This window comes from Anolis sagrei, chromosome 1, assembly GCF_037176765.1.
Source record: "Anolis sagrei isolate rAnoSag1 chromosome 1, rAnoSag1.mat, whole genome shotgun sequence".
NCBI classification, from domain to species: Eukaryota; Metazoa; Chordata; class Lepidosauria; order Squamata; family Dactyloidae; genus Anolis; species Anolis sagrei.
This window is the reverse complement of record NC_090021.1, coordinates 152,558,308-152,575,090: the sequence shown is the minus strand read 5'-3', so window position 1 is coordinate 152,575,090 and position 16,783 is coordinate 152,558,308. Positions and strand designations below refer to the sequence as shown.

The following is a 16,783-nucleotide window of genomic DNA, read 5'->3' as shown; positions in this document are numbered from 1 at the left end:
GTAACTACGTCACTTGGATGTTTGTAACTTAGGGACTGCCTGTATCTGGATGTTGAACCCAATCATTAGACATGGTTAAAAGGTGGAGCCAATGCTATATTCCTTTGGATAGGTGGAGAAGGATGCATTTGGTTTTGTTTTGATGATCTTGGTGAAAATTCTTATTATTAATGATACTGGAGGAAGCATGTAGAGGAGATGGCCTGTCCGACTGAAAAGAAGTGCATCTCTGAGAGTCTTTGTTTCAATTCTGAGAACAGTAGAACATGTAATGAGTGTTGATTGCAGATGCAGACAGGTCAATATCGTCAAAGGCTTTCATGGCTGGAATCACTGGGTTGTTGTAGGTTTTTCGGGCTATATGGCCATGTTTTAGAACATGGCATATAGTCCGGAAACCTACAACAACCCAGGTCAATATCTGACCACACCCAATGATCAAACAGGCTGCAGAGTTTCATGGTGGAGATGCCACTTGTGAGACGAGGCATCTGTTCCGCTGAGTACATCAACTAGACCATTGTCCTCTCCTGGCAGGTGGATTGCCTTGAGGAAAATCTGGTGCTTGGACACCAGTTCTAAATCCGGATGGTGAGATGTAGGAGGCGCTGAGATTGAGTGCCTCCTTGTTTATTTATGTAATGCATTGCAGTTAGGTTGTTGGTAATGATCTGGACAATCCTGCCATGGATCTCATTCTCAAAGGCCTTCAAAGCTTTCGAGACTGAGATCCATGGCAGGATTGTTCAGATGGAATCTTGAGAAAATTCAAGATGATGGAATCTTGGGAAAATTGATATGATGTATTGCTTTCTGTTGTAAACCACTGTCCTTGTATTGTTATGTGACCACAATGGGCTCCCTACTCAAAGAGAGAAAAACCCATAATGATCGATACAAATGGTGGCAAAGGTTGAAATGGGAAATTTACACATACATTCACTCTGACTGTCCACCATTTCACCAAAAATAGAACACGTCATGGTATCATAAAAAATTGAATTTTGTTGTACAAGAGGGTCAAATGCCAGACCTGAAGGGGTTGCATCTGCACCTTGGAAAGTGGCATGGCCTCTATTGTGGAAGCCGTGTTCCCCCAAATCAATTGAATGTCTTTGACATGGAAACAGCAAAGTTATAGGAAGTGAAGCATTCCCAAGCACAAAGTGTGAAACCAATTGTCCAGGCGGTAAGCTATCCCATGAGAGGAAGGGATGGTGAGATTCTCTGATGCTGATGTGGAAATAAACATCTTTGAGTTTGAGGGCCGCAAATCAATCACCTTTCTGTTTCAGGGGCAGGATCGATGATACTATAACAGCCTGGAACTGATGAGACAGAATATAACTATAGACATGACGAATAGGATAGGGCACAGGTTGCCATGTTTTTGTCAGCACTGAAGTATTAGAAAACCTTTTCTACAGTCTGGAGAGTGTAATATGCTTGATGGCATCTTTGTTGAGAAGGGATTGGACTTCCTCTTGAAGAACATGGGATGGATGGATGGGATGAAAGACATCGACAGGAGGGAGGGAGACAAATTCTACAGCATTACTCTTGTCCACTGTACTGAGGACTCCAACTGTGATAAGAAAGGTCAGATCTTGTCAATGAAGCATGTGTGGTGATGAGTGTTTCCTGGACACTTTCAAACATGACATTTGGACACCTAACTTTGATTGCACTTTGACTGTGGTGGTGGAAGATAACACTTTTTTTTGGAAGGAAGCTGGAATTAAGTCCTCCCTAAATATACTGCATCATTAACATGGAAGTAGCATGAAAGATCTTGAGCTCAAGCAAGGTTGCCATCCGAAGTATATGATCCCATGAAAATGTGGAAGCTGTCAGTGGGAATACGAGGAGGCAGAAGAAGAGTGATCACCTGAAGCCCGGTGGGTTGTTGCTCTTGTGAAGGTGCTTAGGGGAGGCGAACTTGTTACCATGACTATTGTCTGCTCAGTCAGAGTGGACGAGGCTGGAGGAGCAATCAAGGATTACTGGGATTGCCTCTTCTTCCTCTTTTTGATTTAGAAGAGTCATTTACCTCAACAGAACACCCCAGTGTGGTTGACCATTTGAGTTTGAAGCCTTCCTTGACTTTTTCACCTGGGTGGATTTTTCCTCCAAAAGAGAGTGTAGAAGTCATTGTTATCAGGCTTTGCCCAAGGAAGACTTCAAACTTGAGGGCATCAAATCCGATGGATTCAAGGCCAATGCCAACTTGGCAGCTATTTTAGTCAATGATGAAGTAGCCAGCGACAATGATTATTTGGATGGGCATGGAGGCTTCAAGAATGTTGAAGCCTCCATGCCCATCCAGGGTTTAAAGGACGAGCCAACCGCTCTCCTCCGCGCCTTCCTCATTCTCCTCTGCTCTCTTCTTTGGAAGGAGGTGGAGGTAAAGCATTCCCATACAAATGTGGAGACTGCGGACAATGAGGTTGGTGGATTTTCTTAGAAAAACCAGTGGTGCAAGGAATCTGGGAAGAGCGAGCCCCCAGCTCTTCCCAGTTTTCTTTGCCAGTCACATGGCACGAAACCAGCAAGAGGAGTCTACATATCAAGTGGTAGGTGGATTTTCTTTCTTCTCCTGGGAAAATTGGAGATGCAGGGGGTAGAAAGGTACAGCCATTCTTTCTTTCTGGGCTGCCTGAGTGCTGGATCTGGGATGGCTGTCCCAGTCTCTCAAAACAGGGGAATATCTGGAGCAGAATTTGGACCTTACCCTGTTTTTTTTTAACCTGGGGTGCAGCCACATTAAACAGCTTACTCCAGATTAAGTGACATCCATCTTTGTGCATTGTGTGGATGCAGTCAGACTACACTGCATTGTTTGACAGTATGAATGTACTCACTGGCACATCATATCTTCTGAGTTAGCAGAGTGCGTGATGTCAAAGAGATGTCTTTTCGATAGTGGTCCTCAGATTGTGGAAGTCATTCCCAGAACATGTTTGTCTGATACATTTCCTCATGCTTTGTAGTAATCAGAAAAAGCCTCTTGGGCTTTTAGTAGCATTATAAAAAAACCTTTTGTGTTCTTCTTTTAAACGGAACTAATTTTTATACGGTGGCTTGTTTGTTAGTTTATTGCTATTCCTGATTCCTTCCTCTGTACATTTTGTAATTGTTTTTCTCTTTATTTTATTTTTGTCATTGTTTTGGCTGCCTTAAGATTTCAGCAAAAAGGCAAGATATAAGCCCAGAGAAGAAACAAATGACTCATAGCAAATCCGGAACACAAACAAACATTCACTGCATCCAAGGAAGCTTCAACTGACATTTTAAGGAAGGTACAAGTTTCATAAGCCCCAAGGATTTCTCAGCAGATTACCTCAACAGTTTTCATATTGTTGCAGGGGTTGATGTTAAACGGGAATTCATATTAACTAGGATCTGATGGCAGACTTAATTAAACATAAATAAAGAGGGTCAGCACAACCACAGAAAAATCCAATCTTCTTCTCTGTTAAGGACGGCTGAATTGAAATGTTATTCCCAGTTTTTTAAAATTAGCAGCCACCAAAGATTTCTCTTAGTAAAAGTTTTGTTGTTTTTTTTTTAAAAAAACATGTTGGAAATCATATCTCTTACACGGTTATTTTTTGTTTACAATGCAACATTGGGCTATTACAGCAAAATAGACAAAAGTTCTGTGCTTTTTAAGGAGTAACAAATTATATTTGGCACAGCCTTTTATATGGTATAGATAAGTCTACAAAAGTTGGCTGTGATCCATGAGAGCCAAATAAAATGTACTGTATGTGTCTTTAAGGTTCTATGAGTTTATGTATTCATCATAAAATTTATGTATAGGTCATGCTTTCTGCTAAGCTAGTGCTTTGAACTTCAATTTGAGAAGTTAACATGGAAGGATGTTCTTTGACCAAGTTTGGGACAAGATACAGTGCTGGTACCAGGGAGTAAAAAAAAAAAAAGAGGTTGCCCAACCTCAGATTCCCTTAATTGACCATAATTGAGGTATGCACCTTCTACCCTTCCACAATAAGTAGATAAGGGGCTATGTCTTTTTTTTGCTGCTTTTAAATAGAATAGTTATCAGTTGATAGGTTGTATCACAAGTACTTAGCAGATAGATGGTGTAATGAAATGATGTCCCTCTCTCTCTTAGAGCCAAATAATGTCCTCTAACATATTGATTCAGAGAAAAGGGTTGGTGGTGTTTAGCTTCATAGGGTTCCTTTTAATATTACTTCAAAAGATTACTTCATCCTCACATTTTCTGGTATGACCCACTACAGATCTGACTGGTTATAACAAATGCTTGGCGGGCTTCTGGAAATCTCTGTGTTTTATTTTACAATGTTGGCATGATGTTGCTATGATAATATAACACATGAGGTTTGTTAAACCAGTACAATGATCAGGACTGAGGTATAACAGAAGACATAAATTAAGGCATCCTGGTCTTAGGTTCAGTTTTGGGACTAATGTATTTTATAAAAGTTTGTAAAGTACTGAAGATTAACACTAGCTACTAAAAAATTCCTGCCCATACATTTGGTTTTTTGTAAAGCAACTCATAATTACACCAAGTGACTGACAGATGTCATCCACAGTCCATCAACAAAAGCACCAGAGGCAGTATTCTAAACATCTCTCTAAACACACTGACATATTGGTCAAGGTCAGATGTCAAAGGTTTCTTCCTAGTCCCTTCACCAACTGCAACTGCAAGCAATCCTATGTATGTTTATTCAAAAGTCCTATTAATTTCAATGAGGCTTACACTCAGGAAAGTCTGTTGGGGCCATAGCCTAAGAATAAGGGAGCAGCTTGTGATAACATTTGTATGGCACAATGTTTTAATATTTAATTCATCCCTTCATCCACTTTTATTCTAGTAATGCCAGAAACTGAAACCAGAGTACAACTTTAGAAAGTCACTTGCTAATACAAGGAAATACCCACATTTTACATCTTGGAATGTTTCTTTTATTTTATACTGTTATACAATCCATGTCAAATATTTTTTTTATTTCAATGTCTTGTCGAAGACTTTTATGGCTGGAATCACTGGGTTGCTGTGAGTTTTCTGGACTGTTTTTTATATTTCTCTAATTTTCAGAACCTGATTTCACTCAAATAATCAAATATTATTTGATAAAGAAAATATATCTTAAAAGCCGTCTTTTCTAACATACTCCAGTGTTTACAAGTGAAGTTACAGCTTGCAAATTTACTTTCTTCCTCCTACAATTTATACAGAATTTATATACAGAGGGACAAAAAAGTGTGATTTATCTGTGGATTGGATTTTAGTTGGTTAGGAGGAGTCATGCATTGTCAAATGCCCAATACATCTGCATGGGCTTTATACTTGGCAGTTATTCCCAGGGCTGTGCTCTTTCCAACCAAGGGCACATGGGGTTATCGGGCAGAACTGTATGAGGCTAGGAAACAAATCTGCAGGAAGCAACTGAGATACTCAGTGTAGCTGTCAAGCAAAGAGCTGCAAGGTGATGAGAGAAATGGCATGGCAACATGGCAACAATTGCTTCTTTAATAAAAGGACTGGTCCAGCATAAGAGAAATGGGCTAGTAAAATTTTGTGAAGCCTTTCTATGAAAAGGATATCAAAGTCATGTTTGATTATCTCCTATTGTTGAATTTTGACATTAATCACAGTGCAACAGAAATCAGTGATGTCACAAATAATCCTAATAGGTCACCAAACAGTTTAGAACATAATTCTGAAAATTATAAAAAAACATCCACTTTGGGTTCAAAACATTTCATTATGTCTTCCCATGAATATAATATATCTTGCTACTATTGCACTGATGGCATGGCTTTTGACTACTTGTCTGTGTTTAGAAAACAAGGACATATGGCTAACAAACACACTTAAAAGTACTGCTCGACCACACTGGAAGCACATACACAGTAATCTGCACATAACTAGTAAAATTAAGTATCAAGATGCTACTAATCATGAGGCATGTTCCCTATACAAAATATGATTTGGTAGATTAATTCTATACATTTATTGTAGAACAAAAAAGAATAAATTTTCAGGGGGAGGGATTTAATTTTTCTACACATTATATTGGATTTTGTAAGCTCAATTTAAAAAAAAATCAGTTACAGAAGTAGAAAGTCACACTGCCCAGATGGGGAAAAAACCTAATACAACAAATTGAGCTGATTTGCAGTTAGTTTTGTTGTAAGGAAATCAAGTGGAAAATGAGCAATTTTTAAATGGATCCCTCAAGGGCCAATGCCCTAGAATCTTAGAGAAATTAAAATTTGTAACTACAGTAAAAGACTTCAGTAACAAGCAGCATTAAGTACCAACATGTCTCCTTGTGATTCTTAGATTGAGTCTCAAATCATTGAACTCATTTCAGAATGTCCCTTTTATAACCTTTACATCAAAAGGGTATTGGATTACCGAATATTATTGAGGATTATAAACCTGGACCCAGAGCACTATCAGACAGTATTTCATTAATATTTTTGCCTTCTTTCAAAAATATCTTGTTACTAACAAAAAAATTGTTCAATATTTTGCATAATATAAAACTCAATGCACCTTACTGCTTAGTTTAATTGGGTGAGCTGGATGAAAGACTATGTGAAGTTTTATCTCAATTTCTCTCTTTCTTAAATAAAAAGCCAAAGTAAAAACAGTACTTATTATAACTGTACCAATGAGATCTTTTGTATTAAAGTAGTGGCCAAGGAAGCCTTGAAACAAGATAATTACTGAACAATGATTTTTCTAAATGTTTAATTAAATTATTTTTTAAAAATGAGAATGATCAAAAGAGACCTACCGCTCCTTCTTTTCTCCCTCTCCCTCTCTGCTTTCCCTCAGTGAATGCAAGGCCATATAAACACAAAATTCTAATGCCAATATGGCAAATTTTGTGAATATTAAAATCTATGTCAAACTAGAGACAATAATACATTCAATCTGTGCCACAGGAGGCTTGAAGCCTTCTCCAAGCAATGACTTTACCAAAAAACAAACAAAAACAACACATCCTCACTTCTCCCAAATTATTAAAAATCTGCCATGATCCAAAATTGAAGCAATACCCATTTCCTCCACTTCTTCTGGCAGTCCTTACCTTTTTGTTGTTCTCCTTAATATCTTGAGGATTCAGGGACTTGTAGTCACTGAGGGAGAAAATGGCACAGTGGGTATGTAAAGTACTTGATAAAAGCAGCCGTTCTTAAAACAGACCACTATCTAAAAAATAATAATTCAACATAAAAACAGCACCGTACAGTAACTAGTAATTTCACAGCAATCCAATCAGCAAAACTAATAGTGTGGAAAATTAAAATAAAAAATACACAAATATAAATACTGAGATCGCATGTTTTATTGCCTACAGCTTTCCATCTAAAAAGAGAAGTTAAGGCAGAGACTTGGAGGCTAGCTTTAACAATGAAATTTGCCACGAGGTAGATTTTTCTTGTCAACGTATGAGAGTTACAGGCTTATTGGTATCATCACATTTCAAAATAACACAATTTTTATAATTGTCTTGAGGTCACTTCTTGCTCAGAAAACACACACATCAAAATTAAGTAACTTGAAATAAAGTCCTAGGAAGGACACAAGGCATGGGCAGGCGCGCATGTTTGGTCCAATATCACAAGGGAAAATTTTAAACACTGAAATGAAACAGTAGGAGACGCAAAACGAGAACTAACAGTTGCATTTATTTATTGTCCTGTTTGACTTTATGACAGGAAGAGAGAAGAATAAAGAAAATGGCAGGCTGTTCCTACTTACATTAGGTCAGGCCTAAAATGGTGTAATATTGCACAAAAGGATAATCCGTTCCGCCAGGATGTAGTGAAATTGGTGATTTTTACTCCCCTATAGTTTTTTGTAACTTCTTTGCACCAAGCCAGCAGTGACTGACTCGCATTTGGCTTCTTCCCCAAAACAGGACTTGGTATTGGGCTGGGCTGGAAAAAGAAAAGACAAAAGTGGGGAGGGAAAACATTAAAGAATTTAATGGAATATGTGAATTAAAATTAACTGACTTAACTAGATGAGCTGCATCCTTTGATGTCAGTTTTGGTCCTTCAAAGCTGTTAGTTTACAATTATTGTAACTTGAAAAAAGACAAAAATCTCAAGTCATTATTTGCTGTCTGAGCCTTTGGTACTTGTCTCTGAAGGATATGCTACACATGTAAGAGAACCAGCCAATTATATAGATGGAAATATTAACATTTCAAGACTTTAACCATATTATTATATAGTCTGTAGTAAGTTATAAACCTTGACAAAGATTACTTAGAATGCATAATTATAAAGCATCCCATATAACTTTTTTCATTTAATGAAAACAGAGCTTTGAATATCCAAAAGCAAACCAGACTACAATCAAAGCTAATCATACATTAGGATCTATTATTCTGGCAGAAAGGATTAATGTCAGAATATGAATTGCTGCTATGAAAATCAAATGCTTACATACATAATCTGGAAGGTTTGTAAACAATGTTATTTTAAAGACACTGGTGCCACCTAGTCATTTCGGTTTTTTATATAGTATTTAAAATGTAGAAATCCATCCAGCAATCACACAAAATATTTGTTGAGCCTTTAAAGCTTAAGAATATTTCTTACATGTGCTTAAATAAGTCGAGCTTTTCAAACAGAATACATCCGAGGCTCTCGAGCACTACTGTGAGAAAAAGGGAAGACACTCATTCACAAACATTAATGGGATTATTTGGCTTTGGGGTGGGAGGCGGGAGAAACCCTCTTATAAATGTCTACACCTAGTATTCCAGTGCACAGGGACATTCAAACCGAAAGGCTAAAAAGAAAAAAAAAAGTAGTTCTCAACAGTGCACATTTGCAAAGCTCTAGTTCTATCCAGGTTGCCTATCTTTCAAAGACCAAGGATGCCCCCGCTTGACTAAAATATGCCAGTGCTAAGCAATTAGAACTGTCAACTTCATATGCCGTCTGATTAATGCTTGTGGGGAAGCATGCTTACAGGTACTGTAAGAGAAATGTTGCACAGGTAATTTATCATTTTTATGGACTGCTAGAATAATAAACTACAATTATGCAAACAAACCCACAGATAAGAGAGAATGATATTATCTCATTCTCATACCCTTCAGCAGCACAGCCCCATCGTGCCAAATTATCTGCAAAATGAGTGATGTCATTGCTATTTAAAATTTTAATGCTCAGGTGTAGGTCTAGTAATGATTAAGTACACGTAACAAGTGAAAGTGCATGGAAAAGCAAAGGATTTCTATAGTATTTGCAAAAACTTGTCAAATACAGAGCAAAGAAAATTAGTGAAATGATTTCATGGCTATGTTTTTATCCCATTTGTCCTTCAAGGCTATCAGGATGGTATACTTGCTTTTAGTTTATGCCAGGTCAAAAGACTTGTGGGAAGTAGGGAGGCCTGGTCCTCCCATCAGGCAGAGTGGGGTGACTGCTTTAGATGAGAGATGCTGAGTGAGAGTGGCAAGGGTTCAAAAGGAAGGTCTTACTGGCTAAGTGGAAGCAAGATTCTAAATGATCCACGTGCCCTTATGACAGCTTGCTATCCCCAGCGAAGATACTGCGAATACTATCTTACCACCAGTGTTATGACTTGGTTGGTAGACTGACTGGCTTCTGTATGTTAGAAAGGGTTGGTGATAAGTTTCTTGTCCTTATCCTCTGGCAGCAAGGTGTCATTTATTGAGATATAGTGAGGTAAAAATAGTGACCGTGGGTTAAAATGCCAGCTGCAGGAAATACTGCCGATTGAAAGGTCGACAGTTCAAGCCCGGGTTGGGGTGAGCTCCCAACCATCAGACAAGCTTCTTTTCACCTAGCAGTTCAAAAACAGTAATGTGAGTAGATAAATAGGTACAGCTTTGGTGGGGAGGTAAGAAAAGGCGTCCACGTAGACATGCTGGCGATCTGATCAAGAGTGTCTAAAGACAACAAAGCTCCTCAGCATGGAAGATGGAGTGACACCCCCACCACCCTATGGCCGGAGTCAAGCACAGCCTCCAGATTTATTTATTTTTTGTCGTGTCAGGAGCGACTTGAGAAACTGCAAGTCACTTCTGGTGTGAGAGAATTGGCCGTCTGCAAGGACGTTGCCCAGGGGATGCCCGGATGATTTGATGTTTTTATCATCCTTGTGGGAGGCTTCTCTCATGTCCCCGCATGAGGAGCTGGAGGTGATAGAGGGAGCTCATACACCTCTCCTCAGATTCGAACCTGCGACTTGACCGTCTTCAGTCCTGCCGGCACAGGGATTTAACCCACTGCGCCACCGGGGGCTCCAGCCTCCAGATGCCAAGATGGAAAAAGATGGGAAGCCTTTACCTCTGTTTATGTATTGTCTGTCTTTGTTAATTGTATAACAGCACTGAATGTTTGCCGTGTATGTGTACTGTAATCCACCCTGAGTCCCCTCGGGGAGATAGAGTGGAATATCAAAAAAGTATATTATTATTATATTATTAATCTTTGTACCAGGACATAATCCAAGCAAAAAGAATGCCACCAAACTCACTTTACTCTAATGAGACCTGGAGTCTATCCTTAAATACGTTACAAATGAGATAGCTATGGATAAAATCCATGGTCTTATAAAGCATTATATTTAGAGGCAAATAAGCTTAAAGTCAAATACTTTGGCCTAAGCAAGCTATGGGTCAGATTCCTAACACTTTCACTGTGATGAACATTCCTGGAAAAAAACTTGAAGTTTTGGCAGAGGGAAAATTTTAACCAGTGATTATTCAATTTCCCCATTTTGCCCAGTGCTACTCATTAATTCAGCCAATTTTAATTCTTGGGTGTCAGCCCCTGGTGGTGCAGTGGGTTAAACTCTTGCCAGTTCCAGCTCCCCATGCAGGGACAGGAAAGAAGCCTCCTACAGGATGGTAAAACATCAAACATCTGTGCATCCCTTGGGCAAAGTCCTTGCAGATGGCCAATTCTCTCACACCAGAAGTGACTTGCAGTTTCTCAAGTCGCTCCTGACACACACAGAGACGCACACAATACTCCTATGCATCTTAGCTAATGCTTTTCTGTGTCCTGAATTAATACAAGGTCCATCTGACACAATCATTCATATCTGTGGTATAAATTCTCTATCAATGTAAAAAAGTTACTGATGTTTTTGATTTATTACAAGTATTTGTTTACTGCTACTCTGCTCTATTCTCATCTTTAAAAGTGACTAGCATGGATCAGCACACAGAATTAAATCTTGACCTTGGTGGTGAAGATCAGCCCTAAAAGTGAAAGGAATGAATCTTATATTTGATCCTTTTAAAACAAAAAATATAATTCAATATAATTCAGATCCCACATCTAGTACCAAGATATTTTGGTCAATTTACTTTTAAATTTAAATAACATACTAGGCTTTTACATTTCTACATTTCCTGTAAAAATTAAGCTACTTTTCTCAGAATAGAAAACATAAAGTGTATTTTCCTATGGCAAAATCGAATAAAATGGTACATTTAATATTTGGATTTAGTTTCATTTTACTTCCAACCCCACCCCGTAGCATGCAAATAGGAAACTGCATTCTGTAATTACAGATACTATCTAGTCTGTCTAACAATGCCAATGTTTTTCTGAATACAGCACCATGACTATAGTAGAAAGTGCGGAAGAAATAAAGACTGGTGCATTTATGGATACCTTTGTTGTGCTTCTTCTTTTATTTGTGGTGAAGATAGCTAAAATTAATAATCATACATAAACAAAAACATGAATGACAGCATAGTGAGAATGTTAGGGTATCAAGTCAGAAAAACAGAAGGAAAATCCTATTGTTAATTCTCAAATACAACCAAAAGAAACATGTAAACTATTTTCCTTTGATAAATGTATTATATTCTCAGTAACAACCATGAAAACAAAAGCAGCAGCAGCAGCACACCTTCTGGCATGCATACATTGGTAGATTAAGAGGAAAACAGCATGTGGAGAAGAGCAGTTCTTGATATTTTCTTAGGCATTGTCTGAAATTTCCTCTCAAGCAGTCACACGTTCAAAATACCATAACTGCATGATCCGAGAATAATCTTGCACTGCCTTAAGGAAATATATTTATTTTGAATAGGCTAAGCATTGGACAAAGAAGACACACAAAATGCAAAACACTGTACAGCATTAGGTGAATTACCGAATGATTGATAGAGATCACTCATAAGAGAAATCATGTCACCTTGGGTATTGGAGGTTAAGGTGGCTTCTCACCCTCCATGACCAGATTCTGAAGTTGCTTAACAACATCGACTAAATAACGACTTTGGGGGGAAAAAATCAGCTCTATGGGACACGGTTAGGTCTCAAAATTCTTTTCAAGAGAACCCTATACCGACACAGCCAAAATTTCTTTGGAAAATACCAGACGTGGCCAACCAAGCCCTTATTTATTTATTTAGAACTTTTGTATCCCGTTCTTCTCTGCCTCCATGGAGGGACTCAGAATGGCTAACAGCAAAATTCAGTGCTATATAATAAATGTCATAATACAACACACAATAAATAAGTTCTAAAATACATATAAAAACAATTCATCACACTGAAAACATCCAACTTAGTCCAAAACACTGTGGCCAAATAACTCTTAGTTTATCAAATCATCCGTCAATCTGTAAATGCCTGACTCCTAAGCCAGGATTTTAGCTGCTTCCTGAATGACAGGAGAGAGGGGGCAGATGTAATCTTGCCAGGGAGAGAGTTCCATAGCCAGGGGGCCACCACAGAAGGCCCTGTCTCTCATCCCCATTAAACGCGCCTGTGAAAATAGTGGAACCAAGAGAGCAGGGCCTCTCTGGAAGATCTTAAAGTCCTTGATGGTTTATAGGGGAAGATATCTTCGGACAGGTAAACTGGGCCCGAGCCTTGTAGGGTTTTGTAGGTTAAAACCAGCACTTTGAATTGTGCTCAGAAGCTAATTGGCAGCCAGTGGAGCTGGTGTAACAGGGGGGTTGTACATTCCCTGTATCCTGCTCCCGTAAGCAACCTGGCTGACGAGCGTTGGACTAGTTGGAGCTTCCGAACAGTCTTCAGAGGCAACCCCACGTAGAGTGCGTTGCAGTAGTCTATTTGGGATGTAACCAGAGCATGGACCACCGTGGCCAAGTCAGACTTCCCAAGGTACGGGTGCAGCTGGTGCACAAGTTTTAACTGTGCAAAACCTGCACACTCAGCAATGAGTCCAGGATCCACACTCAGAAATGAGTCCAGGATCACTCCCAAGCTGCGAAACTGTGCCTTCAGAGGGGGTGTAACAGCAAATACTTCAATGCTTTTGATGGTTTATCAACAGAAGGTATAAATAAAAATCAAGATGTTGTTGGACTTCCTCAGCATAGCCAATAGTATGGGAGCTGCAGTCCAACCATGCTGGACTAAAGAATGCTGAGCATCTGGCCTCCCATATGTTTGTATTAAAAGTTCAATTATTACAATTTAGAAAGGGGTACTTGTAGTTCAAAATATATCTAAGACCACACAGGTCCTCCACTTGTGTTGACTAAATATGTATGTTTGTGTGTGTGTTTATAGGTATATGTGTGTATGGAGAGAGAGAGAGAGAGAGAGAGAGAGAGAGAGAGAATGAAGGAGAGGGAGCGAACATACACATTTGTAGACAGAGAGGGGAACATACACAGTACAGCTGATTCCTGAAGTCCATAGATGCAGGCAGTTTTAAGCTAGACTGGCCCTCTACGCCCATTTACAACCACTGAGCCCATGTGGGACGATACCTTAGAGAGCTTGTGTCTTTGTTGTTCCTAAATAACTCCTCCAATTCCTAGTGTGTGTTATTTAGAAAACCAGGAGCACATAGAACTATTTTATGGGAATGCCCTGAGTCTTCTGCAGGTGAGAGGGACCAGCAAAATAAAACTTCTTTTATTAAGATATTAGAGTCGTAATGAGGACAGATGAACCTGTCGGAGGTTCTTGAAATGCCATTTTCTTGTTTCTTGCCAGGGGTTGTACTTGATGGCCCATGAGGTCTCTTCCAATTCTATGATTTTATGACTGTAAAATTGTTACCAATCTTAATGAGAGTAGTCAGTTGTATGAGACGCAAAGAGAGACAGGTAAAAAATAATAATAATACATCACACAGACCTAAACACTTGGGAAGTGGTTGACTTGTGATTTTGTGATATGAAATCCAGTATATATTTGCTGTTTCATACTGTGTTTTTGTGTCAGTAAAATAATAATAATAATAATAATAGATTTTAAACTATATTATTCTTTAATGACACTAGAATTTTTCCACACAGGTTGCTTTGTTGACTTGAATATTCTGCTTAGACCACAGCAGGCCAAATGGAGCAAAGCACTGGGGGGGGGGGGGGGGTTCCTTGCATGGTGTCTTCTATGGTTGGCAGGCTCCTCACCTAGACCTCTTCTCACTTGGATGTTTTCTTGAGTCATTTTGGTCAGGGGAAGATAGTAAATGCATAATTATGCCCTTGGAATTCTAGAACCTATCTTTATGAAGTTCTTTAATCTTCAATATCTGAATCAGGGCAGTATATTTGCAGGAGTAAATTGTATGGTTTTTAAGCATTAACTATATCTGATTTGCTTCTCTTCTCTGAATATATTACTTTAAAGTCTCCTATCTTCCTCTGATAGAGTTTGGGGGAAAATCAATTACTTGTACCCAAAGCTAGCGATTTTACAATTATTACTTCCCCTTAATATTTTTTATAGTTTTCATCTTAAGGAGTTTACATTTCAACTTTAGATTGCTTTTCCAGAAAAGAAGTTTAAAAAGGCAGTTTTTTTTGTGTGGGAATAGAAGTACTTTTTTGCTTGTTGGAATTGAACACATTCAACTAAGAAGTTTGCCACATGAACATAATGACAGGCCCTTTGCCACAATCATTGCCCATAATAACTTTGATTTGCAATCTTTAAAAATGAACAGTGATAACCATATCTTAGCTGATAGCATGCAATGCATGTGGACTGTAAGGATACAAAAAATAACATAGCTTGCCACCATGATCACTTTCTCTTCCTCCATGCACAAAACATAATGGACATTTGCATGGGACCTCAGCATAAGAAAACTTATGATCCATACTTACATACAAATTCAACTTAAGTACAAACCTACCGAACCTATCTTGTTCCATACAAGGTTCGGCTGAAATATCTGGTCAGGTTTAGTTTATAGGCAGTCTCTGAGTTACAAACATCTGACTTACAAATGACACACAGTTACAAATGGGGATGAGACAACAGGAAGTGAGAGAAATCTATCCTTAGGAAGGGGAGTTCACTCCTGAAAATCATGGGGAAAAGGTGTACCAACTTGAAGCCTTATCACCAATTCTTGTTTCCACAACAAGCCATATTTCTCAAAATCAAATTATCACAGGAACAGAAAGTGAGGTGGAATCTTCTGAACAGGGGCACAGACAACAAATCAAACACCACAGGAGTGTTAACCCTTCCCTATGATATCCAAAGCACCTATATATGACTGGAGTTCTACTTAAACAATGTACCTGTTCTGACTTACATACAAATTCAACTTAAGTACAAACCTACAGAACCTATCTTGTTCGTAACCTAGGGACTCCCTGATTTTAACTCCAAGTGATAGAAGAAGCAACTGACTGGGCAGTTACAGGTAACCTCAGGAAATGTATGCATTGGTATAATCTCAAGAGAGCAACATATGCCAAATCTAACTTTATGTAAAGGAACACAGTTTGCAAATGAACCACAAAAATCCTTGTAATGGTCACACATTCCATACTGGTGCCCACTCTCCATTTGGACACAAAATGAGACACAAAAATGCAAACAATGCACAGCTAAGGAAACCTCCATAAAAATAGAAAAAGAAGGAAGTAAATACATCCACAAAAATATTTACTATATCATTTCTATAAAATGATTTATTGGCAAGTGTGGTTTTGGACTAATGAAAAGGGCTTAATAGAGAAGCCAGAATGTATAGTGTTATTTCCTATTTGGGAAAAAATTATGTATATTAACCAAAACAGCCATACACATACTCAAGTAAATAATAATGAAAGTAATGCAAAATAAGGATAGTAAAGTAAAAAAAAAATGCACTCAAACTGCATGATGATATTATAGAATAGTGTTTCTCAACCTTGGTCTATTAGATGTTTTGGACTTCAAATAGTAGAGGAAGCAAGCACATTTATAATTGATCTACAAAGCTATATTTTTAAAAATAATTGGGCATTTTGGGGGAAAAGGTAAGTTTTGTACAAGTACCTCTCACTTACTGGCTTCCATACTAGAATGAGCTTGCTATCCATATCTTTCTGGGATTTATTTTGGGCTGTTTCTGTGCTGGCTGTGCAAAATCTAAAATATTTCTCTACAAAACTGCAATTGATGTTTCATTGTTTTCTGTCAGATTTTTATAACTGAAAAAAAATGAATCTTTCTATGGTGTTTCTAAAGTCATGCTGTCACCAGTGAGATCTCATTTACTCTCATTACTTATATGGTAGCTTTAGGCCTCTGCAGATCTATAGGAATGGACTGCTCATGTTGTCAGTCAGTGCAGTATCTTATTAATATGTAGCAAAAATGAAAAGGAATAACACAGCTCTATTGATTTTGTGCAGGAGCACTGTGGTTCCTCAAGAAGCATTCAACACAACTTTCAAAGCTTGGCCATAAGCTTTTTTAAATCCTGTGTGTTATTGTTATATGTGATTTATATTATTTTGTATTGCTTTGTATTGTTGTTATTGCTTTGTTGTGA

At 38.3% G+C, this 16,783-nt stretch overlaps 1 protein-coding gene across 4 annotated transcripts in view; it reads right to left on the bottom strand.

The window, feature by feature from the left end:
* EHBP1 (EH domain binding protein 1) overlaps positions 1-16,783 on the bottom strand; it is a 265,747-nt gene that overhangs the window by 124,966 nt on the left and 123,998 nt on the right. For all 4 annotated transcript variants that reach the window (XM_060784566.2, XM_060784585.2, XM_060784575.2 and 1 more), the window contains 2 exons: positions 7,778-7,956; positions 7,104-7,152 (listed from right to left, as the gene is read on the bottom strand). In XM_060784566.2, the coding sequence (XP_060640549.2) occupies positions 7,104-7,152; positions 7,778-7,956 (228 nt within the window). The remainder of the gene's footprint in view (positions 1-7,103; positions 7,153-7,777; positions 7,957-16,783) is intronic.